General features: G+C 39.4%; 3 protein-coding genes and 1 long non-coding RNA gene across 4 annotated transcripts; 1 reads left to right on the top strand and 3 right to left on the bottom strand.

Moving 5' to 3' along the window:
- Window positions 1-41: 41 nt before the first annotated feature.
- LOC106914619 (interleukin-1 receptor type 1-like) lies at window positions 42-6,260 on the bottom strand. Its single transcript, XM_014981516.2, has 10 exons — window positions 5,924-6,260; window positions 3,834-4,092; window positions 3,493-3,679; window positions 3,228-3,366; window positions 3,073-3,138; window positions 2,857-2,968; window positions 2,592-2,737; window positions 2,340-2,492; window positions 1,701-1,853; window positions 42-1,622 (listed from the first exon to the last, which is right to left on the bottom strand). Exons 1-10 carry the CDS (start codon window positions 5,952-5,954, stop codon window positions 1,282-1,284), a joined length of 1,587 nt encoding a protein of 528 aa, XP_014837002.1. The 5' UTR covers window positions 5,955-6,260; the 3' UTR covers window positions 42-1,281.
- A 1,618-nt stretch (window positions 6,261-7,878) lies between these two features.
- LOC106914620 (interleukin-1 receptor type 2-like) lies at window positions 7,879-13,290 on the bottom strand. Its single transcript, XM_014981518.2, has 8 exons — window positions 13,126-13,290; window positions 11,677-11,929; window positions 9,989-10,175; window positions 9,678-9,822; window positions 9,534-9,593; window positions 9,325-9,448; window positions 9,031-9,185; window positions 7,879-8,910 (listed from the first exon to the last, which is right to left on the bottom strand). The coding sequence occupies exons 1-8, from the start codon at window positions 13,169-13,171 to the stop codon at window positions 8,789-8,791; spliced, it is 1,092 nt and encodes a 363-aa protein (XP_014837004.2). The 5' UTR covers window positions 13,172-13,290; the 3' UTR covers window positions 7,879-8,788.
- A 264-nt stretch (window positions 13,291-13,554) lies between these two features.
- Window positions 13,555-26,255, top strand: LOC106914617 (coiled-coil domain-containing protein 81). The gene is made up of 15 exons (XM_014981511.2): window positions 13,555-13,713; window positions 13,849-13,910; window positions 14,018-14,171; window positions 16,101-16,285; window positions 16,379-16,697; window positions 19,315-19,420; window positions 20,680-20,758; window positions 22,111-22,257; window positions 23,362-23,457; window positions 24,398-24,567; window positions 24,658-24,736; window positions 24,987-25,097; window positions 25,206-25,315; window positions 25,402-25,527; window positions 25,837-26,255. Exons 1-15 carry the CDS (start codon window positions 13,638-13,640, stop codon window positions 25,973-25,975), a joined length of 1,959 nt encoding a protein of 652 aa, XP_014836997.2. The 5' UTR covers window positions 13,555-13,637; the 3' UTR covers window positions 25,976-26,255.
- Window positions 16,007-16,609, bottom strand: LOC148160187 (uncharacterized). The gene is made up of 2 exons (XR_015762493.1): window positions 16,515-16,609; window positions 16,007-16,371 (listed from the first exon to the last, which is right to left on the bottom strand). It is a non-coding gene; the product is annotated as an uncharacterized LOC148160187 (long non-coding RNA).
- Window positions 26,256-26,818: the final 563 nt, after the last annotated feature.

Genomic DNA, 26,818 nt, shown 5'->3' with positions numbered 1-26,818 from the left:
ATGCGAGTAAAAGAAATAACACATGTAGGACTCAATTCCTCGCTGCTTAGGCCAAAGACGGGCAAAGATTTATTACCAGCAATACATCTTCTCAATCACGTCAATACAAAATTCAAAAATCTCCCCCTTCTATTCCTAACATCACAGGTTTTATAGAGTCTCATCTCTGCTGGTGTGAGTTGGAAAGAAGACCCTTGATTTACGTAAGGCTTCTTGGCATCATTTATTGTGGGTGTGTATTGGGACTTCCTAGAAATTATTTGGGACCTCTTGATATCAACATCTGCTCCATTTTCATTTTGTTCTTATCTGTCCTAACAGCATTGTTTCCGAGTCATGGATAGTGTCCAGTTCTGACTTCACACACAGGGAAAAGAGGGGTACGGGTCACTTTGACCCAGAGTGATGCCAAGAATCCTTTCACAAAAGCAACTCCATAAATACTATGTCCTCTCTAACAGGAGGTCTTGATGCAACCTTGTTAGTAGTTGGAGTCTTACTGACTGTGTTTGGTGGACAGGAGTCTTTATGCAGCTGATGACCGGAAACAGGAGCTTCTAATTTAGGATAAGTGGCGTGGAGGTGGACTCTTTAGAGATGGACTAACAGGTCTTTGATGGCCAGAATATTTGCTGGTTGCAAGGTGCAGCAGTGACACACAAATAAATTATTTAAAAAAAATCATACATTGTGATTTCTGGATTTTTATTATTATTATTATTTCTTTTTAGATTATGTCTCTCACTGCGGACATGCACCTAAAATTTTAATTTCAAACCCCTCCATGATTCCTATGTGGGACAACTTGCAAAGTCGCGGGGTGTTCAAATACTTATTTTCCTCATTGCAAGTTTACTTTTCATATTTAATGGTGCAGCAAAGACAGCAACAGTTGACAATAAACACAGAAATAAAATTTCTAAATGCAGAAACAAAAATGTAAAAATAAAATAATAAAACATCTGAGATTAATTCACATTCTGCTGTTCACTTTTTCTGTGCTGTTAACATGTTACATAAACGACTGCAAGTAATCAACTTGTACTGAAGCAATGACAGAAAAATAATTGTTCCATTCACATGTCTGGTTTTCTGAGTGTATTGCACGGAGGTACTCTGTAGTCTAAAGTCATAAATGAACACGATATTTTGAATATAAACACATTCATTAAATTGATTTCTGCATTATTTTGTCAATGTATAAACAAAGTACTTGGCGTTTCTTATCTTTCATGTCGCATGACCAGTATAAAATGGTTAGAGTTAGGTTTGGATATCATCCTAGCATTCTTGTGATAAAAGTTGCATTTTTGGTGTTTGCTGTGGGGCCGGTAAGTGATAACGCAGCTGCTTCCAGAAGGAGGTGGAGGGCGGCCGTCCCTTCCAGGTGACGCTATTCCCGGCTTTACTCAGAAGCTGCAAAGCCTCTGGAAACGAACCTGATCTCGACGCCTCCGTCTCCGTCTGCTCTGTGTTTATGAAAATCAAGCGAGTCTTCCGCTCCACTAGAGAGGTGTGGATGGCGCTTAGCACTGCACTTCCTGGTTCAGGATCTGGAAAGCTGGGAACCAGAACCACAGCCCGGCTCTGCTCTATACAGTCCAACACGGCCTCAGCGATAGCTGCAAAAGGATGTGAGCGCAGGGTAAATATCACATTATTATTTTGGACTACACCTGGATTATTTTTTTTTTCCTTACCTTGACCAGGTAAGACGTCTCGATCATAAAGGCAGATGCTGTAACCAAACTCGTCCTCCAAAGTACTCGCCAGGCATTTCCTGTCTTCCTCACTCAGTCCTCCATCAGTGACGCTTTTGTAGCACATCAGAAACGCATCGTAGCTTTTTTCATCTGAACACAAAGAAAATACACCATTGACTTCTCCCACGCCCTCCTTCAAAAACCCATTCTGATGTGAAATAAACTTCTTAAAAACCTTTCTGTTGCTCCTCAGAGCAGACTGACATTTCTTAAGTCTTTAAAGCTTTTGGAGACATTATCCATCGCCGTTGACATTCTGTGGTCAAGGTTTTACCAACTGAACGACTTTAATAATTTCTCAGACATGTTGTTAACTATACTTTCTGATAAAAAAAAAAAAAATCCAGAAAAAGTTCTGGATCGCCAAATTATTTGATGACTAGAAAGATCATTTACAGGGCAACGGACTCCAACCAAATAAAGTTAGATGGACGAACTGCATCACTGGTTTAATGTTAATCTTCTTGCCCAATCAAAAATCAGTGTAGTGAATTAACGCATTACGGGGCTATTTTCCTTTTTGAAACTTAAGATCACAAACAAAATCAAATGAGTTTTCTTCTGGTCAAGACTCACCTGAAGTGCTGCTTTGGCAGTCTTTAAATCCGACTTTATCTCGTAGGAAAAGGGTGACGTCAATTTTAAACTTCACGTAAACAACAACGATCGCCGCCATCAACACCACAACGCAGACAGAGCATACAGCTAGCATCACTTTCGAAGGCTGAGCTGCAGGGAGGCGATTGAGTTGATGAAATTATTAGAAAACACATTTTGCAATTGTGAAATGGGCAATTGAGAACACTGAACATTTGAAAATTCCCACACCTTTTTTTACGAGGGTGATGTTGACCCTGGAGGTGAGTTTGTCACTTGAAAATACACATGTAAAAGTTTTTGACAGGTTTCCAGGTGACACCTCTCTGAAAATTAAAGTTGTACTCATACATTTCGGCATCTTTTCACTTCCATTGCTGGAAAGGAGGGGACATAAGGGACGTCAGTGAGCTATCACTGACTGCATTGTATATATGTGACATTTCTGTTTATCATCAGTTGCAGTATATATATGAAATGTAAGTTCAGTTCTTGCCATGGATCTGTGTGAACGTCCGAGTCGTCCACAAATTCCCCCTCACTCGTCCAATACGGACTATTTTGGCAAGAATTTACGAGTGCTTTGCAAACAATCTCTTTTTTTGTGCCTCCAATAAAAAATAAAAACAAACAGAAGAATGAAAACATCGTAATAACACAGAAAAACATAGAATGTATTTTGGTGTCTTAATGTTACAAATAAAATACTCACCGAGTTCTACTTCAAAAATCTGACCATTCTTGGGTAAATAGATTCCTAACTTTGTCGGATGCTCAACTGCACACAAAAACGTATATTTTAGGTTTTGGCAAAAGTTTAATTAGATGAACACATAAAGAAATAACAAGAGAGCATTTTTGTAACACCTGCTTTGACATCAAGTTCCACTGAAGAGGAAGTCTGATATATTTCACCAGAATACGAGAAAGACCTCTTGCAGATGTAGACGCCGCTTTTCTCCAATCCAACGCTTGGGAAGTAATTATCTGAGGGCTCACCATTCTCCTGAGAAAGAAGCCACAGTTTAAACCAATTAAATAGTTGGATTTCAATATTAGCAAGAAAAATCTCACTTGAACTTGTCAGATTGACGTTATATAATCAGCTCACAGCCACTGCTGATTTTAATACCTTGTGCCACACGTCTTCCATGCTCTTCATACCGGGGATTCCTACATTAGGGATGCTTCCTTCAGGACAACTCAGTTTGCAGGCTTGCTTTGCGTGACATATCGTACGGTACTTGTTCCTGCTGGTACACACTGTGGACTGCTTTGGGCATACTGTAAGTCTGAACCATATCTGGCTGCTGGTATTTCTGTAAATCATCAAAGAAAGATGGACAGAGAAAATCGTTATTCAGACGGCTTGGTCTATGTTTAAAAATGCACATGTAAAGTACAGTTTAGATTTCTTTTTAAATACATTTCTAAAAAGAGACTCTTAGGTATGGAGTGTGAGCATCAGCTTACGGGTGGTACCCGCGAGGACCACATGAGTAATTCCCCTGATGGTTTGCAGAAGCTCTGAGAATCACAAGGCTGCGCTGATACAAAACCAAACCGAGCTGCTGCTGCTCAAACGCTGACATGTTGCCGTAGAGTTGCATCTTCTGGTCTGTCTCCATTTTCCAAGGCATTTCGGTGCTATTATGTTTAGACTCTCTGCAGTTTAGCATCACCAGGTCACCAGCGTTAGCATAGATCTCATTGGTCGTCACGGGACAAATGCCTGCAAAAACAAAACAACAAGTTTTATGCTAGTTTTTTTTTTCTTTTTTTAAATAAATAGTTCACACTCTTTCTCACTGCGATTCCTGCTGTTAATTTTACAAGACTAAATCAGTTGATTTCTTTGTAAAATATATATATATATATATTGTTGATGGACATACACTGCTGACCTCTAGACTTGGGATAAACAACCTTTCACAAACCAGACATTTTTGCCATTAATCCAGCTAATAAAGACACATTTCGGGATGCTAATGTTACATGAAAAAAGACAACTTGTAATTTTTTCAATGTTTTTTATACTTATTTTTCTGGTAAGAAATCAACATGAGAGAATCAATTTCAGCAAATTGTGCAGATCTTGAAGCAGCAAGGCAGCAAGGCAGACTCCTTCCATCACACCACCGCCATATTGGACTCTATCTGATCTTCTGTCTCTGAAATGTTAGTTTCACACCAGATGTAACCGAACGTGTCAGCAGTGATTTTGGCCTTTATTACTTGCAGTAATCAGCTCTGCATGCAACAAATTAAATTGAACTCAGCTTTTCATTATCTGACATTAAAACCAGGTTATGATTTTAAACTTTGAAGTGTAACAAAAGAACAAAAACATGCAATAAGGCTTTTTCACAGTACGATGTAAGAAGAAAGATCAGCCAAGGATTTTGGTTTTGGTTTCTTTTTTTTGTTTGTTTGCTTACATTTTTCCTTCACTTCATCAAATTTTTTCACTTTTGGATTGGATTAAGTTTCTGTGTCCTAAGCCCACCAAAAAGGATGTGTAAGGGGGGGAGGGTCTGCACCTCCACAGCACTGATGGTATCATGCATAGATTAGAAATTACTATAAAATTTCCTCTAGACAAAGGTTAAACAACGTGAAATAGTGGTCTGGAAGGTAAAAGGTGAAAAGAAAGCCACATAAAAGATGTCTCTTGACGTCTAAATGTGGGTTAAATTGACTAACCAAGCATGACTTTGAACATCAGACTAAAAAAAAAAAAGAGTCCCATTTCTGTTTTCTTTCTGTCCAACCTTAAATAATCATTAAAAAGATGTCAGTCTTCAGTGATCATGTGGTGAGGGTTGCAATGGCGACGTAGGGAGCAAAGGCTATCTGAATTTTCTACAAATAGTCACTTGAGCCGATGCAAACTTTGATAATAATGCACCATGCTGCCAGATGTGTCAACCGCATGGTCTGCAGTAGCTGTCAAGACACCGAAGGCAACAAGTTAACCACATCCCAATTTCTAGGAGGGGTCAGGGGTATGTGAAACTAGATAAATTTCTTCTGAACTACATGCAAGATTTTCCAGTTTTTGAAAATCTCTCTGATTCTTTTTTTTTTTTTTTTTTTTTTTTTGCGGTGTACAATATGAAGGAAGGTTTCTTGCACCAACGCTTGTTTTTTTCCGACAGCCTTCTTTAAAAAAGTTCAGACACTTTCGTCTTTTTTTTTACTGCTTTCATGTGTGTAATCGCACAAGAGCATTTCTCATCTATTACTTACGATGAAATTCTCTAGGCAACCTTTGGCCCACCTTACCTCACTAGATTTCTTTGGATAATTATCATTAATTATCATGTAGATCACAACATAAACACATAAATCAAAGCTTTTAATTAAAGAGGAATCCACATCTAACCAAGCAGCGGTGCACAAATCACTTTAATTTATTTTGCGGTCATTGTCACAACAATGTATCAAATCATATTTACTACAGCCTCTCAGACCTCTTTGCGTGACGTCATTCCGCACATAACCATCATTTTAAAGCGTCTGTCAAAAGCAAGCGTGTGTAGAAACCATCACCATGGACTTACCCGTAAGAAGGACGAGAAGAAGCGGAATCATCCTGGTTGCCTCCAGCAGCGTCGTGTTTGTTTGGCTCCAGCCTAAATTTCTCCCGACGCGCTGAAAGCCACTTCCTCGACGTTACCAACGTGTGATGGAAGATGAAGTGAAACTTAAGGAAGATCACTGCACAGTTGCTTATTCCTTAAGCCGCCCTCGTTTTCTTTTCGTCTTAATCGCCTATAAGACACTGGTGGACTGAGTCGCGGTAGTCCCTCCTCCCACCGTTTATTCCACCGTAATTGGAAAATAAAAAATATATATATAATCGGAGTTTTTGTGTCAGTGACAAGTAAGAGCTGCGCTGCAACCGTGAAAAATACCCACCCACAGCACAGCTGTGGTGAAGGGTCCTCCACAAACTCTTTGAGGTCATAGTGTGATTTTTACCTCCTGTTCCAAAGAAGCTGCATAATCTGTACTCGGGTTTTCTTCACTCTGCACCTGACCAAAGATACAGTGATTATTGAAACCATTTTTTTTCCACATAGGCCTACATTTCATTTTAAAATGCAAGTTGTTTGTTTGTTTGTTTGTTTGTTTGTTTTACTGCCAGCTCAAGCCCCAAGAGACTTGAGACAAAAACAAAGTGATAATTAAGAGCTAATATGCATGAGCTCAGGAAACATTTGAAACTGACAAAAAAAAAAAGAAAAAAAAAACATTACCAGACCTAAAAGACTATTTAATTGACTGTATAAAAAGGAGAAACTCTATGAATCTTCTGTCTGGAGTTGGAGAAACTTTTATAAAATAAAATATATATATATATTCTCACAATGAACACATTATGCAAAGTGCTGTTCGTTTAGTAAATATTTCTGAAGCCGCCGTGTTGGCTGACGCATCAACCACTGTCTGTGCAGACACGTGCATTAACCACAACTTAACTTCTAGAATCTGTTTGATTATTACTTTCGTTTATCTCTTCGTATAAAACACAAGTCAACTGGAAAAAAATGGTGGCTGGTTAATCCAGATGTTTTTCATCTTTTCTCGGATTTGATGAAGGGTGACTGAAAGCCAAGATTCAGGGTGAAGTTGAGGTTACTTCTAAAATACTTTAACCATCTCACACTTAAAACAAAACTGCTTTGCTAATCATTATCATTGTTTTTTTTGTTTTTTTTCCAGAATGCTGACAAAGTTTTTCCAAAACCACATTGACGTTGTGCAATAGTTTCCTTCGCCTGAGTCTTTATTGATGTTTGGCCTTCATGTGTTGTGTCAATAAAAAATTCCCTCAATCACTGACGAGGTTTCCCCCAATTCTTTTCAGTTCATTTGCTGGGCAGAGAAATGATACTGTTCTGAAGTCATGTGCTACTTATGCGGTCAGCTTCATAATCTCTCTTCTTAGTGTCGGATAAGATGGCACACATGACATGACATCAACAGCACTAAAATAAGTGTTGCTGGTCTGCTAAAAATATATAAGCATAGCGCAGTGGTACTGCTTAGCCCAGAGGGAATCCTCCCCTTTACTGTAGGTAACCAAAGCAAGACATAATCGGGTTTTATTTCAAATCAAAACATAAAACAAGGAAAAATGGTTGGATGGATGAATGAGTCCATGTATGCCAGCTTAATTATATTTAAACTCATTAAGAACTTATTAGCTTTATTAAATGCTGAATTCTTAGTAAATTTAAGTAATTCTGTTCCGTTCATTTCAAATTAATCCAAGCTCATGTTCAGTGCTGAAGACGTTCTACCACCCCCTGCTGGCTGACACTGGTTGTTGCAGGTTGAAAAAGTAGAGCATTCTGAGCTGATTCAGAGTAGAGAAATGATCTCTGCTTTTTGTGGCATTAATAATAAGACGCTCTCATTTATGCTTGCTACATTCTGTCATTCCTCTCGGAGTAGCTATGTTAGTTGATTCAATTAAAAAAGTAAAACAATAAATCATGAAATCCTTAAATATTCGCAAATACTTTTATTAAAACAGTCAGTTGCTAATGAAACATCTTTAGATCTTCAGAACAATAAGAAGTCAACTTTTATGTCATGAGTGTAATAAAAAAGCACAATACACAATGTACAAAACAAGAAAACAATGTCAGTCAGCTGTCTGATAAAAATCAGACTACACCTTTACTGATTAAATGTTATGTCAGTGTATATTTTTATGTGATTATGTCACTGATTACCTTTAAATCTAGGCTAAAAACCCACCTGTTTGGAGTTGCTTTTCAAACATAATCAATGAAAAACGTAACTATGGCACTTGACTAAATGTAACATTTCAGTTGTTGACGGTGTGTTTATGACTTTTTATTTTTATGTTTTTATCATGTAAAGCACTTGGAAATGTCTCGTTGCTGAAATGTGTTGCACAAATAAAATTTGACTGATTTGATTGATATATATCAAGTTCTTACGCTTTTATGAAATGAGTTTTGATGTCTTTTTTTCCTTTTATTGCTTCCCACTGTACTTGTGACAAAGCAGAGTTACGCTGGTGGGTTTGTTTTTTCTATCTTAGCAGAATATTAGCTGTGAAGCCAGTGGAAGAATGTTTAATACACTACGTAGCCTATTTTTGCTTAATTGATCATCTGTGTGATTCGAATGTGTCAAATTAAACTTGCGCTTACAACTAATCTCCACTAGGGGGAAGCCGAGCATAAAAAAAACACTGATAAACGTGCAGTATAATCTGATTGCAGTGTGAGGTAGAAGCAGATACTTGAAAACACATGAACTCCTTTAGACTTTAGTCTTTAGAAACTGATAGTCGCAGCATCACCAGGGCATTGTCTTGGTGCTAAACATGTTAACCTAACTTTGTCAAAGCTATGATTAACTGATCCGGAGCTCCACAGATGCTCTTATGCACTGCAACTGGAATATTTGGACCTTTTTACATGGCACGCCAGTAACAACACCATGATCAGAACCACAGCAATGACTGCCAAAGTGCAGAGGACTGGGAAGAGAGACACCCGATGAGCTGTAGGAAAATTGAACATAATATGCAGTAATTAAAATAAGTTACATTATAAATCAGCAGATTATGACTTCAGTTTAATGGTGCTTTATTAAAGATTAATCTCAACTTGTAAATATTCACCTGGTGTACTTTTTTCAGCCAGAGAGATGGTGATAAAGCTTGACTGCTGGTGGTCAGACTCCAGTTTACACGTGTATTTCTTCAACAGATCCTCCTCTGACACGTCTTTGAAGACTAACGAGGCTGTCATATTTACTTCATCTATATATTTGGTTCTAAAAGGAGCAAAACAGAATGGAAAGGAAAGAAGCAAACGTATTAGCTCTACTAGATCTGAGTGAAATACAGACTGTATTGTGCTTTTTTTTTTTTTTTTACAAGTTTGGTCAGACAGTATGTCGAAAAAAATTTTACCTTGAAAAATTGTAGAAAACAGGTAGGCTCTCATCCGTATCGACAAATGAATTCTCACTTAGCCAAAACACCACGTCATAGTCGGAGTACGCAACAGCTTTACATTCTATCACTAATGTTGATCCTATAAATAGAGTTGAAAAAAAAAACATAAATTATTGATTCAACTTTAAGACACAGCCTTAGAATGAAACCAGACAAGAACTCACCTAAGTCTATGTGGAACACATCATTTTGCTGTGGTGAGATGATCTCGGGTTTCCCATACTCTGTATACCAAAAAAAATAAGTTTATGTTTAAAATAGTTTAAAATATAAAGAGCAGAAATATACATCAAAGTGCGTTTTCCTACCACTTTTCTGGATTTCCAGCATTACTGAGAAGCTCATATTGTAAATTTGACCATCGTACAAGAAAGATCTGATGCACTTGTAGATGCCACCGTCTCTTTCCACTGCACTCGGGAAGTCGTGTGGCGTCGACACCGTCTCACCCTCCTGCCAGATGGAAGATATGTTCAGAAGCAGTGAATCTTTAAATGTAGAAAGATATCGCCACATTGTAATACCTTGAAACAAAGTTTTCAAAAGAAACGGAAAGAAAATCATGCAGCCTTCACAGGCTGACACTATCCACACCAGTGCTTCCTCTGCTTTCAAATACCTTGTGCCACGTGATTCCTCTGTCTGTGATATTCGGAGTATCACGAGTGGGGATGTTCGCTGTAGGACAATACAGTGTGCAGGACTCTTGTGTGTAGCATATTGTGGAATACCGATTCCTCTCTTCATACTCTGTGGACTGGGGTTCGTACACAGTCAGGCTGAACCAGAACTTTCTGCTGGCGTTCCTGTCAAAACATTAAGCAATATGACAAGAGAGCTTTTACTTAGCATCTGTAATTAAAACAAGAATGGCTGATGTATAAAAAAATCTCTAAAAAACATATTTTATTGGGGTTCTTAAGAGATTGTTTAATTTATCCAGCCTTTTTTCTCTGTGTTTTCAAGTGCAGCATGAACACTTGTTGATGATTATTTATTTCTAAAGGGACAATGCACATCACATGATATGCCAGAGTTTGCCATAAAGGCTAGTTTTTACCTGTAGTCCCTTAGGGTACATCAATATAAAAACAATAAACAGTGCAATACAGACTAATTAACAAGCTTCTTCCATTAAAAAAAGATAACAATTATAAATAAGAATATTTTGTCTGAAAAACATACCAGGTTTACAGATTTAAAAAGAATAAAAAGCCACAAGTTCATCCCAATGCAAACAATACAGATTTACTGACTGTTAAAAATATAGTCCATTAAGACTTAGCAGGGCAGCATTGTGTAAAAAAATCTACTTTTTAAAGCTATATGTCATGTTATCCTTGTCTAAAACGTAGCTTGATTCTTTCATGGACGTTTGAGAAATCCTTTAATCTCCCATGGCAACCATTCACCTGTGTAAAACGTCTGGTTGGACCTAGCACTGCCTTCGAGGCACAGCTCCTCCTCAAAGTTGCAGTTTCCAAGCTTCCACCTCACAGACCAGCTCTCCCCCGGGACTCCAACACTCAGCTCCTTCAGACTAGTCAGTAGCAATTAGCAAACACCTGGTGGAACTGTGCATCTGCTGAGCTCGTTGTATGAGCTACTTCTCAGAGCAACGCTAACAAAAATTGTAAAAAGTTACTAGAGGAATGATGCTGTGAGGACTTCCTGAAGGAGGAGTTTCAGACTGTTTTAAAGTGACAGAGACCCATTTTCAAGGCTTTAGATCCGGAAGTAAAACTTCCTTTGAGTCATATTTGATAGATATAGCTCTTTTATTATTCCCCCCCCCCCCAACTACTGGAGGTAACATAGTTACTCGATTATGCTTTAAAATGACTTTGTGAAGAGGGGTCAAAAACATTTTTGAATTGCATGTTCAGATGATAAATGAGTCTTAAACTGAAAGTGAACCTAAATATGTGGATATTATGTTTCCAGGCTTAATAACAGGCTTTTATGTTCGGATGTAGCAACTCAACAGATACTACTGAAACCACTGACAGGTTTCATCAACAACTCATATTGGTGAACACGATGTTCCACAAGACAAATGTAGAGGCTGCCTTGACTCCGATCTGAGCTGAACAATGCGTCACACCTATTTCAGGACTCTTTCAGAACAGAGGTCCTACCCAGCAGACGTGTAAGCTTGAAGAAGACGTAAGGATTTAACTTCCCGGGTTAATCTGATCAGGCATCCAGATGACACACTGAGCCAGCCCTTATTTCTGCAATTCACCCCACACTTAATTGATGATGTATGCTGGTATTCAGATAGAAATGTAATTTTGAGGATCTTACCTAACTGAGCACGAGTAATTTCCCTGATGGCTCAAAGAGGCTCTGAGTATCACAAGGCTGTGTCCATGTAGAAGCACGTTCATCTGATTCAAATCAGCTGATTGTGGTGACATGATGCTGGTCAGATTCATCTCCTGTCTCGTCTGATTGGTCCACAGAACATTTGTGTTAGGATCATTTTTCTGAGGGCAGTGCAGCACCACCATCTCTCCTGCCCTGGTGTAAACCGTTTTAAGTCTCAGTGAAAATACTCCTGCAACAGAGAGTCAGATTTTAGCTGATTTATTGGTTGGATTTGGATGTAGGCAAAACAAATCAGTATGAAAACGGCACACTCTTCAGCAGCTGCAGCCTGTAATCAATTAGTGGTTCAGAGACAAACTCAAAAACAGAAGAGGAAAGTTTTTATGTGGTTCTGATAGTGCAGTGATAAGTGCGCTGTCTCATTAAACGGTTTCTATTGAAGATAAAAACAACTTAAAGAAAATATTTACATGGAGCCTCCATAGTGAATCACAAGCACATGACAACACTAGACATCGCATAGTTTCAGGGTCATATTTTCCATTAACGTGAAAACAAGTCTTGTTACTTTTTGACTAAAAGGAATTTTGGCACTGCTTCAGTGCAGAACTTTTTCTTTTTTGCCTGACATTTAAGTAAACACGACTTAGACATTGCAGAGCTCGAATTAGTTAATCTTCGGGTGGGGCAATTTTCATGCTGACAATTTGGTGAAGCTTTTGTTGTTGCTTGTTTAATTCTCACGACATTTAAACGCATGAACAGGCTTGTTGCTCAGCATGAGGACATTGGGATCCTTATCTTTTACAATGAGCCTCAAGGCTTTGAGGTTGAAAGACCCTTCCCCCCCACCTTGCCACCGTCCTAATCTGTTGCTTCCTCCACAGATTATCAGTTTCAAGTAACAAAAATTTATTATCGCGGTATGAACAATACTGGCTCCATAATTGTTTACATTTTACTAGACATAACAAATAGATTACAGATAGTTAATTTTATTTGTGAAAAAACAAATAAAATTATATAACACATTCCTAACAGCAGGTGTTGACCAGAGTTCTTGACATTTAAAATACATACATATATATATATATATATATATATATATATATATATATATATATATATATATATATATATATATATATACATATATATATATATATATATATATATATATATAGATGTATATATATATAGATGTATATATATATATATATATATATATATATATATATATATATATATATATATATATATATATATATATACATCTATATATATATATATATATACATCTATCTATCTATCTATCTATCTATATATATATATAGATATATATATGTAGAGAGAGAGAGAGAGAGAGACGTAGTAATACATGCAACACAGGTCAACAAATAGTGTAAAGAATAAAAATTACATTACCTGTCAGGAATAGAAGAAGGAGTGTCAGTAGAACGTTCACCTCCATAGTGATCTGGATTGACTGCGACGTGTGAATGAATTTGATGCGTGAAGTGACTTTTCCTAGAAATCCTCCCCCTTCTCCTTGGTCTGTGTCAGCTACTTGAAGTTGTCAGGCAGTCCACAACTGATTGAATGTCCTCTACGCTTTTGCTTTTGCTTCTTTAAATGTGTACGCCACACGCTATTTATCATTAATATAACCATTCCCCCACGACAATCAGTCTGCCTATTCAATAAACAAATAAAAGTAAAAATATGACGCATGTTCCTGGACATTGTAGGTTTCAATTTAGGCTTAAGTTGCGGTTTACTGTAACGACAACAGAAATCAAGAGTCCGATCTTTGATTTTCTTTTCTTTGCATGGCTCGTGCAACTCTATCCTCCAGGTGCGTCTCGGCGCCTGTCGTCTTCAAAATGCACATGTCTTTCTGAAGCTTCTCCAGGTCCGAGGCTTGATGAGATGCTGAGATGAGCAACATTCTGCTGCTGGCGTCCGAAGGAGACAAGCGGATGTTGCGGGGTCTGTTGCATTTGTCGAAAAACGGTATATTTTTCTTCCAATAACGCTACGTGGTTATTCATTTTCTACCAGCTTTCATAGTTTAGGTTGCTCGGCGCTGTTTGTTCAGAAAAGCGAGGAGATATGACGACTATTTTGTTTTTGTTTTTTTCACTCCAGATGTTGAATGTATATGGACAGAAATATCATTCTATATACGCCGTCAGATGAACTTGCAGAAGGTATATCTATCTATCTATCTATCTATCTATCTATCTATCTATCTATCTATCTATCTATCTATCTATCTATCTATCTATCTATCTATCTATCTATCTATCTTCAACAGGGGGTCAACCTATCAGGATTGGGGACCTTCACATTTTCTCTGCAGAATTTCAACACAGGACACAGGCTCTCTAAGGTCCATCATCCCATCTTCATCTTGGCAGGCAAACTATCCCAGTCTTTAGGGCTACACCAGGTCAGGTGGTTGGCCAAAGGTGAGCAAATGTGCAAAGAAAAAACTAAGGCACAATTAAAAATCTAATATATTTTGGCATAGCGTGTCTTTTGCTTAGTTTTCCCTCTATTGGATCAGTAGCCCTGAGAAGTTGGCCAGCCGAAAACCTCGACATTCAGGATAACTGGAGCTGGGAGATATTGCTCAAGAGCAATAATTAATCTGCAGTAACTCTACATGAGTATCTGTTTACAGTACTGTGAGAAATTATGTTCTTCCTTACAACTTTGTTCTGTTGTTGCTTTCATATTAATGTTGGCATCATTCAGAGAAATGTTAATATTGGACAAAGAAAAGAGCAAACACAAAAGAAATCATGTGATTTATGTAATTTCAAGAAAGTCTCAACCAAATTTCTCTGTGAAAAAGTAATAACCCTGGTGCCATTAGTTTTGCTAGGTTCTCTCTATAACTGTAGCTTGTTTCATGTTACTTTTTAAAATGATTTTTTGTTGTTTTTTTTTCCTGGTATGGCGCTCATCAGACCTGGTTGTTGTTTTCCTTTCATGGATGAAATCATTTGAAAACTGCTTGTTTTTCATAAGGTTACCTTTGTCTGATGTTGAAATTTGTGTGATGATACAAAGCATTCAAATGTGACAAAAAAAAGCAAAGGAATCTGTGAAAGGGACCCATTCCGTTTTCCCAGCACTGTACAGACTGATAAAAGCTGACAATCTTTGATTCTGTATCATATTAGCTAAACTTTCGTTTACCAGTTCTACCCTCTTCTGGGAAGCTGTGCTTATCTGCAAATATGTCAACAAAACACAGCTGTGTTACAGTTTGGAAAAAACCCCTAAAATAGAGACCGAAATAAAAAAAGAAGTCTTATCATTATGAGGACAAAGAAACTGGATATCTCCCAGGATGCGATTTGATCTGATCTCCCAAGCTTTTTAGGAAATGATGCAGAGATTTAAGGGAGTCGAGTTTTGCTGAAACGGATCAAACTTTTTGGAAGTCCTTAATTAGTTTCTAAGCCAGCTGTAGCTAGTTCTTACAACACTGTTAGAAGAATACTAGCCATTACTATGGCCATTGCCTTCCTACACCATTCCGCTCGATTCTCATCTCCCTCCAGTGCTCTGTCTGGGATTCGCCCCATTGAGCTCGATTTCTCAAGATGCATTTCATTCTGGCCAATCGGCAAAGAGAAGGAGGAGTTTTGAACAACGATGTCAAGTTTCTGTGCTGTTTCAAAATTGAGGTTTGCCCACGATGGTAGTTTGGCAAAGACAACAGAAGAAGTGAGCGAAGTCATTCAGTCCATGCTGGCCATGCTCCCAAGTATTGAGCAATAAAAGACGGAGGAAGACAAATTTTTAAGACATTTTATTGCTGGCAGAGATAGCAAAGACGTTGTGGGCTCCTACTCCCCATGAGGTTGTTTGCAGTGCACACGACTTCCAGTCAGCTTCATAGTATCTTCACGCTCATGTCACACACATCACAGCCAAACGTGATATGATTGATTGGGTTAAATCAGGTCCACCGTTTCTCAATATCCGAACATCCATACACTCATACGAAGTAAAGCGCTGAATAAGGGGGCTGTTTCTTTTTTTCTTTTTTACCAGGCTAGAACAACGCTGACATTTATCTCCACTGTCTGACAACATAGTCTCTTAGAGTCAAAACCTTTCTTAAGTCAAACCTTTGCTTTTTCAAAACAGATTGTAGTTTTATTGACCACTTCCACTGAAAATCGTCTGATGATTTAATAAACAATACAGTCTTACCTTGATTTGAAGTAATAGGGGGGTTTAAAAGTATGTAAATGAGAAACAGTGAAGACAAATGACAGTGAATATGTTTCAGTTGGATGAGATTTTTTTTTTTTGTATTGTATTTATTAAGTTACACGGTAAATACAAAAGCAAGACGACCCGTGTATTGTCCGCTCCAGCAGCACACGTGCCTGTAGTGCCTCTGAACTTCGCAGCCGTGTCGCAGCAGACGCCCTACAGTCGAGACGTCGTGGAGGGCTGCGTTAGAGAAACTCTGGCGGCGCTGCACCGAGCCTTGGCATCGGAGAGGCACATATTCCTCCCTTTGAAGGGAATTGGAGTTCTGTCCTTCAGGAACAACAAGGTGACCAGTCTGCTCCGGCCAGGTTTCTGTTTCACTTGTGCGGGTTGATACAGCAGCTGTACCAAATGTGTTCTTTCTCTGCATATCTGAAAGGTTCAGATGAAGTTCAGCAGGGATTTCATTAATACAATCAGTGAGACACGTCAGACGCTAAAAGATTCCAGCATGGTATCATTACATTTACAATTAGTAATGAGTCCACAGAGATATACATGCAGATTAATTGTACTTTTGTCCCTGCAGAGAGCTGGGAGCAGCAGCTCCTTGTCATCTGGTGAAGTCACTGAGCTTCAAAGGCCACAGACTGCCTGCCGCGTCTCCCTCCCAGCTATTGGCTCTCTTCAGACAGATAAAGGAATCGGCAAAGATGGCGGAAACGTTTTGCCATCTGGGGACCAGAGGAGCAAAAAAGGTGAAGGGGATCTTTGCTGAAAGTTCCTATGTAGTGTTGACACATCTGGAAAATTAAGGAATCTACTTTTCTAATATTTAAGGTCTGGAAAAGTAATAAAAAAAAAAAGAAACATTTAATTTAGTTTCATTTCCTTCAATTACTAAAAGGTAAAAAGTCTAACATTCAATGGGATTTTCACATTGATCTAAATTCATTTGACCTGCTTTGTCTTTCATTTCTGAATTTACACATTAAGTTTGAATTTTTTTATGCATTTTGTTTTGTTTTTGATGAACAAACTAAAGGCTCACACGCTTAGGAATTAAAAATTAACAATTGCTCCACCTCCTTGGTCTCTAAATTCAGGCTGAGCTGGACGTATGTGTGTGTGTGGGGTTGTCACTCGCAGCTGCTACCCATCAGCCTCATCGGGGAGGTGCTTATAGATGAACCAGCTCAGCCTGATCACCAGATCTCACTCCCACCAAGACATAATCAAACACCATTTTCTTTTTTTTACCCCTACGTTACGCTTGACTCATCCTGGCACCAGCTTGTTTCTCTACTCGGAAAGCCGCTCATCTTCTTCCTGACAGATCAAGTCATGGCTTTTGGTCTCCTCCTGGGTCTCTTTGTTCGAAGCAGAGCTTGTTCTCCTGGATGCTCCCCGTGCTGCGCTCCTGCTCTGCTTGAATTCACACTTGACTATCAGCTGCTCACCTGCCTATCCAACCTCCAATAAATCCACCAGCTGTCGACGATATCGGAGGAAAAACAAGAGAACGGTCTGTTCTACGAGCACCATCCAGGCTCAGATCAGTGGAGCGACAAACCTCCTCCCAGATTCTCGGCTCCTCTAATAACTGGAATGTTGAACACTGCCGGATTGTCCGCCTCTCCCTTCAGCGTCCCCCCCTGGAAACCCGGTCCGAGAAACTTGCTGAACTTTACTGAACATTTCAATCCTGTAAAAATAATATTGACATTTGCCTTTTAAATTGTTGACTGCACCAGATTCAATATCAAAACCAAATAATACAATGTGGTTCTTGAACTGTGTCCATTTTTTTTTATTACACGCTAAAGATATCAAAGCTCACAAAAAGAAAACGTTTGAATTCCTGTATTTTCAGATTTTCATTGAATCAAAATTAAAAACCGTGTTTTAGTTCAGAGGAGATCTGGAGGAGAAGAAGAAGCGACGCTGGACACCATTTGGGTTTTGGGGCGAACTGGACATTCAGCAGATTAGAAATCTAGATCCTGAAACCAGGAAAAACTTCAACAGAGAGGAATGCCAGAGCCGTCCTTATTCCACAAGTCCAAGAGTCATAGACTTTGAAGTGAAACAAACTATGAGCTTGATTAAAGCGAACTGAACGGAGCTGGTGTGAACGCATCCTAAGAGAGAATATAACTTTGAAATGAAAAGCGTACGTGTGGGAACCCAGAGCTACTTTCAGCACAACTCCATCAAAACAGTGCATGTGGTGAAATTTTTTTTCTGCTCCACCCTTTTCCTTCCTCTCAACTTTCCTCAAACAGTTTAAAGAGGCTTGATCCACACGGTGAGGATGAGAGAGTGCTGTTGCATTTGAAGTTCAAAAGGAATAGCAAATACGGCTTCCTGGTGGTTTAAGAGACAGAAAGCAGATCTGTCTTTTGTAATGTCATTTATTAACCAGTTCGCTCCAGATAGGCGGTAAAATCAACAGTTCATGGTCTTATCTTCATCTGCCCTTTGGTCATAGACTCGCCTGTTCCCTTGCTTCAATTTCCTGATACATTTGTTTAACTGGCAGTGACATCACTTGAGATTTCAGGGAAGCTGGTAGTCTGTCATAGTTTTTCTTTAGTAATCTGGATTACAATCAGAACAGCATTTTTTTTAGTTCTCAGTGAGAACCTCAAGCTGATTATGATGAAGGATTCAGCTGTATTTCAATACGACCAATAGATACATGTAAAATCAATTAGATTATCATATAAAACATTTCAGTAATTCAGTTTAAGAAATGATAAATAATAAGGGGTATATTTGAAGTTGTAATTTTAAAGTTCATAGCTTACGGTTAAAGAAACCCTAAAATCCAATTTCATTGAATATTTACATAGTACATCAGACTAACAAAAATACATTTCAATACAAAAATGTATATGGAAAAGTGTGTCACAGTTGGATACATGCACTCATTTGATCAGGGCTTCTTCTTGCCGAATTGAGTTCGGACTCGATAAAACACAGAGGATTGAATGTCTCCTCAAACCACCAGTGACTGGAAACTTCACACTGGACCCTGAGCAAGTCCCGTTCTGTGACCTTTCACTCTTCTAGAGATTTTCAAATTCAATCTTAAGCATACTTTCATCAAAAAAGACGTTATTTTTTTTAAAGCTGCTTATGATGCTTATGGTTCAGAGAATGCAACAATTATGTCCTGGAAGCATCTGTGTGATGACTCTGACTTTAGCTTCAGTCCACAACTTGTAAATGTTCCGCAACATGTTCCCACGTCGTGGCTTAGATTCAGTCTTTACAACAACATAATTAATAGCTTCCATCGTGAAACCAAGATAGTTAGCGGAGCCCTAAAGCAGTGAAGCCACTCAGAGTGTTGTGTTTCTTTCTTTGCAGAGGTTCCCCAACAAAGAGAGTCTAAATTCAATCAGTCACTGCAGATGAAAGCTGTTGGCCTGACTGAGGAACTGAATCCAATCCCCCCCGCGGTGCCCACAAGCAGGTAGTCGACACACTACGTGGATGAAAAAACACACAGAGAGGCTTCATATGGCGGCTCAGTTTTCAGCGCTCTGAATAAGCAGGTTAATCAGGGAGAGCTGAGAACTTCATGGGGGTCTCGGATTAATGTCACTGCCTCTTTAACAGCTCCAGACGCCATAAATGATGTAGAGCGGACAGATTCTCCTCTGTTCGCACCTCCTTTCACTTCAGGCTTCTGCTTGGACAAGCACGCCTGAAGCCTTTATAATGCAAATGGTACATAAAAGCAACGTTTGGAACAAATGTTTACACAAGAACAGCGAGTTCATCTACGAATGTCTGAAAGTAAATCCAGGGAACTCTCTGAATCACGCTCGGCCTTTTCATGCGTTTCAGGAAAGAAACACAATTTGAAGCGCATGTGTACTGTAAGCAAACACCGAAACCTCTCCATGGTTCACCTGAGAAAACATGAAGCACTTTCAAACCTTGAAGTCTTGTGTAAAATTGACTTTTTTGGGGCTTTACATCATGTTAGGATGTTATTCCCTCACCAAAAAATAAAAAATAAAAATACCTGGAGTGTTGCCTTGAATCTTTCATGCATGTTTAAGAAAAACTTTATTCTCCCGTGGCAACCATTCAGCTGTGCAAAACGCCTTGGTTGACCTACTTCTGCCATGGGGACGGAGCTCCGTCCCGGAAGCAACTTTTTAGTCACTTTATAGTGACTATAAAGTGTCACTATGTGGATGGAGCAGTAAACTATTACAAAATTGGGTGTTTTACATATTAAAACTGTCACTGTGTCATGATGACAGTATAACATGACACAGATAAACTGTGAAAAAAAAGAGCTCCTCTGCCTTCTCCCTTTGGTCCTATTGTCATCTGTAGAAATACACCGTTTGGTCACCCTACCCTGCAACCACACTGGACCCCCCAGCAATCACTAGTATGAGATCAACTCACCTGCCAAGCATTTCCTGACAGGAGGTGGGCTAAAGGCTCCAACCGCACTCTTAAACCTCCAAACATACATCACTTTCACTGCAACAGCAGCCCAGGGAGAACCACCACCCGCTCCGGCTACACCGTCAAAACACAACCAACTCAAATTCTGACAATCCCACATCCAAGAAGGGACGCAACACCCTAAGATCCTCTTTAATGTGTTTCATGCTATTGATAGAAATGCGTTAAGGATGAGCAACTCTTTGTCTTTTCTTTTATTTCATCATATTGGTCTGCTTCTACTCTCACTCCCACTGTTCCCAGTGTGCTACATGGAGAACCTCCCAAACTGGTCCAGCATCTCAAAAATGTCAGCAGCTCTGGTCAGATCCCTGCTGAAAGGGTAAGTTTTTGCAGTTTTTTTTTTCTTTCTGTATCGTCATTGATTAGTCATGGATACCACTACTTTTTCCATTGATGCAATTGGTAATGCAAAACTGCTGACTCATGATTTAATAAGGATCTGCATTGCTATATTTAAAACCTACAGTCGTGAGTGTATTCCACTTTAATCATAGTTTTAATTTACTGAGGCAAAGTTCACTTTATAGTTCCTCTTGGTGAGAAGTCATCTCCCAAATGACGCTCACCATAGCAGCAGTGATAGTGAGCATGTTGTGACAATCAGAAAGAACAACTTCCTCACAAGAAAACTCCTCCAACAGCATATGTGCATCCCTAAATTTACACAAATATTTAAAGGGTCAATATTATATAAAATCAACTTTTTGAGCTTTACATCATGCAATAATGTTATTCTCTCATCAAAAACGTACCTGGAGTGTTACTTTGATTCTTTCGGGCATGTTTAACAAATCCTTTAATCTCCCGTGGCAACCGTTCAGCTGCGCTAAACGCCCGGGTGGACTTTGCTCCTCCCTGTAGCTGTAATTTCCAAGCTGCTAATGCTTCAGCATTACAGGGCAGCCCTTCCCCACCACTGGGATCTGCTGCTTGTGGCCATGTTGACGTTTTTTATAGAGATTAGAGGTCAGGAGGAGAGCGTGGGCTCTGCGATTCGCTGAATGTGGTGGTTTGAGCAGGGAACATTTCTTGCTCTGTAAAACATTCAAAATTCTTCAAATTCTTGACATGTTATAGCCACTCCTAATACAAAGCAGAGTCAAATAAATGTTACATAGAATGACTGGAGTAGCTGTGACTTAAGCTGGTGACCAGTGTCACTAAGAGCAGGGTTCACACTGTGTGACTGTCAGCAGGTTTTTTTTTCTTCTCCAAATCTTCCGTCATTGTCAGGAAAGCTTTGGTTGTGAGATTGATTGAATCGTTCAGACAGCCCTAAACATCACGTACCATCTAAAGTTGATCGATGGGAAATACCAAGCATCGTTTAGCATGACAACATGACTGATACTGTAACTCATTTGTCACCATTGTCCCGTTTTTTCTAAGTTATGACCTGACCAAATGGAAACAATAGTGATGATGAGTAATTTGTATACTTACTGTTGGGCTGGTTTTCTTTTGTTGGATCATTCTGACAAGATTCCACTGAAGCAACCAACTATGGACTCATTGTGTCTCACACACCCAACATATTAATTAATGTAGAGTACGCCGACTGAGAGGCTCAAGTCCTGTTGGACTTTCTTGGCACAATGCTCGGCAGGCTAAGAACACAGCTACTGTTGCTCTGTGCCGCAAAGAAACCTAACTTTCCAACTTTCTCCGTAGGAGCTTTGCCACTTGTGCACACAGCGGGCTCTGAGGAATGTTCCAGAGAACAGACGGGAGCGACGAGACGCAGAGGAGAAAGCTCACGGAAACCTGTTACTGCTTAAAGAACAGCTGAGAGATGAGCAGGAGATGGAGCAAGAGCTGGTGTGTGCCAGTGTACATCCGGAACACATCAGTTTATTTGTATTTAGAGTTTAATTACAAAAGGCTACAGGTGAGGTGAAAATGTGCTGTGCAAGTCTGAAAAAATGTGAATATGACAAAAAAAAATCCCCTAAGTTTCCTAAAATGTCTTCCTTTAGTTGGAAAACAACCGTGATTCATCTAGATAACCTCATTCCTTTTAATATTTTTGAAGTCCTTTCTGGAAAATCCTCTCCACATATCAGGGTGAGTTGTTTAATGGAAAAGCAAACTTTACTAGCAAACTTAGGGAGTTTCTGACTGATGACAGGGGTTCCCAGATAGAGTCCAGGGTCAATAAACACAAAAGAAATGACCAGGAAACAGAGGGCTGGTTCATCCAGAAAAGGACACATACAAGCTGCTGGATCCTGTGGTGGTAATTCGCCAGAAAACTTTCTCTGCCAATAAAGACCTTTTCCGATTCCAGAAACAAAGGAATTCCAACGAAAGGTCAGAAATGAGGGTAACTCCAGCCATGGACCAAACACTGAATTAGAGGAAATGAACCTCACTCACAGATCTCTGTTTACTAATTAAAAAAGGATACTCTGTAGATAAAAATGTATTATCGTGATTTACTTAAGTGCTCTCCATTGGCTGAGACGCAGCTGAACAAAGCAGCACGTGTTGTGTGATTTATTGATGTCACCTTTCCTCATTTTTTCCAGCGTAGATGAGATCTGCTCCCCACAACAATAGCCACAAACTCTTTGTTACGCCAAAGAGTTTGTCGTCACAAGCTCTGCTGAAATTAAATGTGTAGGTTCCCCATTTCTGTGAAGGACAAAGCACTTTGTTAGCCATATAATACCAGTATGGGGATGAATGACCATCAACATTATTGCACCCATTTCAAATGTGGCCAGAACTAATGCGCATCTCAAAACTAGAACAATCCCAGTATTGGTAAGATGACCTCTGTGTAAAATGAAACAACCACTACAACAAATTACATTTCTATATCCAAAAGAGTATGTTTAATTACGCTGATTTATGTAAAACTGGAAAAAAAATGCTAATAATGATTGTCAACATGTTTATTGAAAGTGTGTTTGTCTTTAGGCAAAACTAACTGAGCGGCATGAGCAGGCAAAGAAGGTGGCTGCGTTCAACTTGCACATGTCGAGGCGGGAGAAGAGCTCCCGTTTCGACTGTCCTGTGAGTAGAAGTAAAACCGACAACCTTTACACATCCTTTTTATTGTACAGTGTGATTGCAACTGTGGTTACTGGCAACATGTAGAAGCGCGGTTTGCATCAGTGAGTCGGTTTTTGGGCGTTAAAGTGTTTTTGATTGCTCGTCTATTTGCAGCTCGGCCACCGATTGTGGTTGCTCCTTGTCACATGCGTCAGTTTAATGTTTTGACCATGATAGAAAGCAGTTTTACTTCACTGGAATCGGTTCAGTTTGTTTTAGCAGGAAGCTTGGGCACTTCTGAAAGAACTGTGGTAAAGTTGCCAGAAAACATAAGTAAGCACAGCAACTTTCCTGTAGTTCACTGACCTCTGAAGACCTTTTAATGTCTCTGGTTCAAGTTATATTTATCTGACTTATTCCAGTTTATATGTCTGATCCATGACTCATCCTCACATGCTATAGTTGTTGAGCTCCTCCAGGTTCTGTGCTTGAAATGAAGCTCTTTCAAGTCTTTGCTTGGAAACTTAAGTGAACTTTATGTCCGAGTCACAGACTCCTCCATGAAATGAATTTATTTGTTGTAATGTTTTGCCTCATTCTCACCGATAAAAAATTGTCAAAATCAGACATTACCAAAATTCTGCCCACTGATGAGAAGAATGCAGACATTTTTCCACTGCATGTCTCTCTGTTGGACCACTTTAACTGATCACACGTGAGCTTTAACGGTTAACAGACGAACTGGTCTTACTGGTACTGAATACTGACTTTTCGCTGGAGGATCTGCAGTGCAGGAAGTTCTCATTCCATGCCATCGCAAATGCGTCGGTGTTCTTTGCTAACACACAACAGATATTTCTTGTTCACGTCAGAAGAATTTGCACAAGACTAACTTAAGGAAAATATGAGGTTTTTTTTAAAGTTTTTTTTTATTGCCGTGTCTCCTCCGGGTTGTGCTTAGACATCATTCGTCTTCCCGGCTCGACCAGTCACTCCCCCAAAGAGGATACGGCAGCATCGTTACAGGAGTGATCTACGGAGCCAGATGGAAAGGAGGCAGCAACTAGTGGCTCAGGACCAGCAGTACTGCCTTCTTACAGAGCGACTTGACCAGATGCAGCTGATACAGGAGTGAGTTACTGAGCAGCAAGTCAGATATCTGGATTTTATGTGTTTTGCAACCTGTGTGTGTATGTGTGTGTCCATATGTTTTAATTTCAGGATAGCTTTGCAGAGGGCTCAGCAGCTCCAGAAGAAACTGGAGAAAACCAAGCATTACAGGAAGGCTCTGGACACTCAGGCTAGGAAACACAGAACCATGTCCAACTATTAATAATTCTTTCATTTACTTGGAAAGACTTATCTTTGTGCCCTTCCCATTTCTGGAAGTGATAATAGCAAGTAAATCGAGGTCAATAGTTGACTTTATGGGTGAATGTCATTTTTTTAATGCGCTTTACCAATGTTCATCCACAACCTCCTCAAACATAGCTCAACATAAATTTATGAAGCATTTGCAACCAAAATGTTTCGTGTTGATTCCCTTTTAGGTGGAGGACAAGATGTTCACATCATGTTCTGAGTGTCCGCCTGACAAACCAAGACTAACTCGTTGCGAAACAGCAATTAGGAGGGCAGAGAGCCGAAAGAGAGCACAAAAGGTTTCCTACCTTTTGATTTTTTTTTATTTTTAACTATTGATTATTTTCTTAAGGGCCTGGGTTTTCATCAGAACTGTTCTTTTAGACCTGTGTTTTGTACTCTTGCAGCTCTTTCAGGCGAATTTCGGCGTTGCCACTCAGAGAAAGAGGGAGGAGATGCAGAATCGTCAACTACAGCTGGAAACAGAAAAGGAAATGCTAAAACACACTAAAACAGAGTGAGGGCATAAAATCTGATCCCAGAAAGACGTGCGAGGGGAAAAAAAGTGTGCACCTAAAATGTGCTCCCCCACCCTCTGGACAGGTTAATGCGGGACGCCACCAATCAATTTGAAAAGAAGCGTGCCGTCCGAAAATCGCTGGAGGACGACTGGAGTCGAAGTGTTGAGCTCAAACACAAGCAAGAGGATGAGGAGAGGCGCTTCCTGAGGTGTGTTGTTGAAAGACACCCAGAAACATTCTGAAGCAGATAGAAATATGAATCTGGGCCCCTCAATTTAATGTCTTTTACTGAAATTTGTGGAAACAAAGCAATAAACTAGATGGGTATTCAACAGCGCACAATAAAACCATAGGAAATGAAAGGGAGGATGCAGGTGATTCCTGAGCTTAGATTCTTCATCATCTGCCGAAGGATTGTAAATCACTTTTCCATATCTTTTTTTTTCTTTCAAAATATAATTTAATTCGTTTCCAAACATGTTCCCCTTCTCTGCCTTCCATGCCTCCCTGATTACAGGTCTCCTGGAAAACTCCTGGTAGACAAGCTCGAAGAATGCCAACGCTGCTGGAGGTGTAAAAGGAGGACCACCAACTGCGGAGAAACCAACATATGGAAGGACTCCCGTTACCTTTCAGGTTCACAGTTTATGATCTGAAGCAGAACGACGTTACAAATTGAACATGTCGTTGCTGCATTGCAGCCCAGTGCAGTTTGCACTATTTTAACTATTCTTGATCACTCTTTCACAATTATAATGCGCGATTTGTATATGCTCTGTGTGTGTTATTTGTTTTTTTAGCCGTTTTAGACTCTGGAAGCTTTTTTCAGAGATCCATAAGTGTTTCTACAGAATAAGTTTGAAATAGGATTTGACGATTGTGAGCTTCATTTCAACGCTGTGCATTTATTATCATTAAATTAAAGAAGAGAGCCTTCTCAGAGAGAATCTGTTCAAAACAGGCGACTTGCAGTTAGAAAGATTTAAAGTGGTATGGAAAGACCCTTACTTATACTGCAGTTTAAATGAAGCCTAATTGGTACTTAGGAAATTCTTGAAAAACAGTATCCCTCAGTATCCCCTAATCTAACCAGCTGCAACTTGAACAGGATTACTGCATATTTTCTGCTGCATTTACTGTGAATGAGTGCAACACCCACCTGCTTTGCAGTATTTATTCTACTTGAAAGCTTTTCTAAATAATACTTTTAAATCTCCTGGGACCACCTGCGAGAAACCCAGTGTGGAAGATCACTTTCCATCCTACAAAGCGTGGGGATTTTTCTTTTGACTTAAAATATGGGAAATGGCAAAAACAAACAAACAAAAGAAGACAACTGGGCCTTTACAATATCTCAACAAAACCACTGTGTTTGCGCTACATGTCCAGGCTTTGTACATGGCAGTGAAAAACACGATGAAATAACAGATTACAGATAAAAACAGCAAGAAAAGACATTTTTTTTCCCCCAAACTCACCAGCTTCATATGCCATTCTGT

The sequence above is a fragment of the Poecilia mexicana genome, unplaced genomic scaffold (genome assembly GCF_051168715.1).
Source record: "Poecilia mexicana isolate PSO_F unplaced genomic scaffold, ASM5116871v1 scaffold_3, whole genome shotgun sequence".
Lineage (NCBI taxonomy): Eukaryota > Metazoa > Chordata > Actinopteri > Cyprinodontiformes > Poeciliidae > Poecilia > Poecilia mexicana.
Note: the sequence above shows the minus strand (reverse complement) of the source record. Positions and strands in the feature narration are given on the sequence as shown.

Excerpts from the sequence above, each read along its gene's own strand:
- LOC106914619 (XM_014981516.2), bottom strand. The coding sequence starts at position 5,954 with ATGATTCCGCTTCTTCTCGTCCTTCTTACGG. Across the intron at positions 3,139-3,227 it reads GGAACTTGATGTCAAAGCAG|TTGAGCATCCGACAAAGTTA; the intron begins GTGTTACAAAAA and ends TTTTGTGTGCAG. Across the intron at positions 2,493-2,591 it reads CATCACCCTCGTAAAAAAAG|CTCAGCCTTCGAAAGTGATG; the intron begins GTGTGGGAATTT and ends GCCTCCCTGCAG.
- LOC106914620 (XM_014981518.2), bottom strand. The coding sequence starts at position 13,171 with ATGGAGGTGAACGTTCTACTGACACTCCTTCTTCTATTCCTGACAG. Across the intron at positions 11,930-13,125 it reads CCTTCTTCTATTCCTGACAG|GAGTATTTTCACTGAGACTT; the intron begins GTAATGTAATTT and ends TCTCTGTTGCAG. Across the intron at positions 9,594-9,677 it reads GCTGGAAATCCAGAAAAGTG|AGTATGGGAAACCCGAGATC; the intron begins GTAGGAAAACGC and ends TTTGGTATACAG.
- LOC106914617 (XM_014981511.2), top strand. The coding sequence starts at position 13,638 with ATGAGCAACATTCTGCTGCTGGCGTCCGAAGGAGACAAGCGGATGTTG. Across the intron at positions 16,698-19,314 it reads GGACCAGAGGAGCAAAAAAG|AGGTTCCCCAACAAAGAGAG; the intron begins GTGAAGGGGATC and ends CTTTCTTTGCAG. Across the intron at positions 24,568-24,657 it reads CAGATGCAGCTGATACAGGA|GATAGCTTTGCAGAGGGCTC; the intron begins GTGAGTTACTGA and ends TTTTAATTTCAG.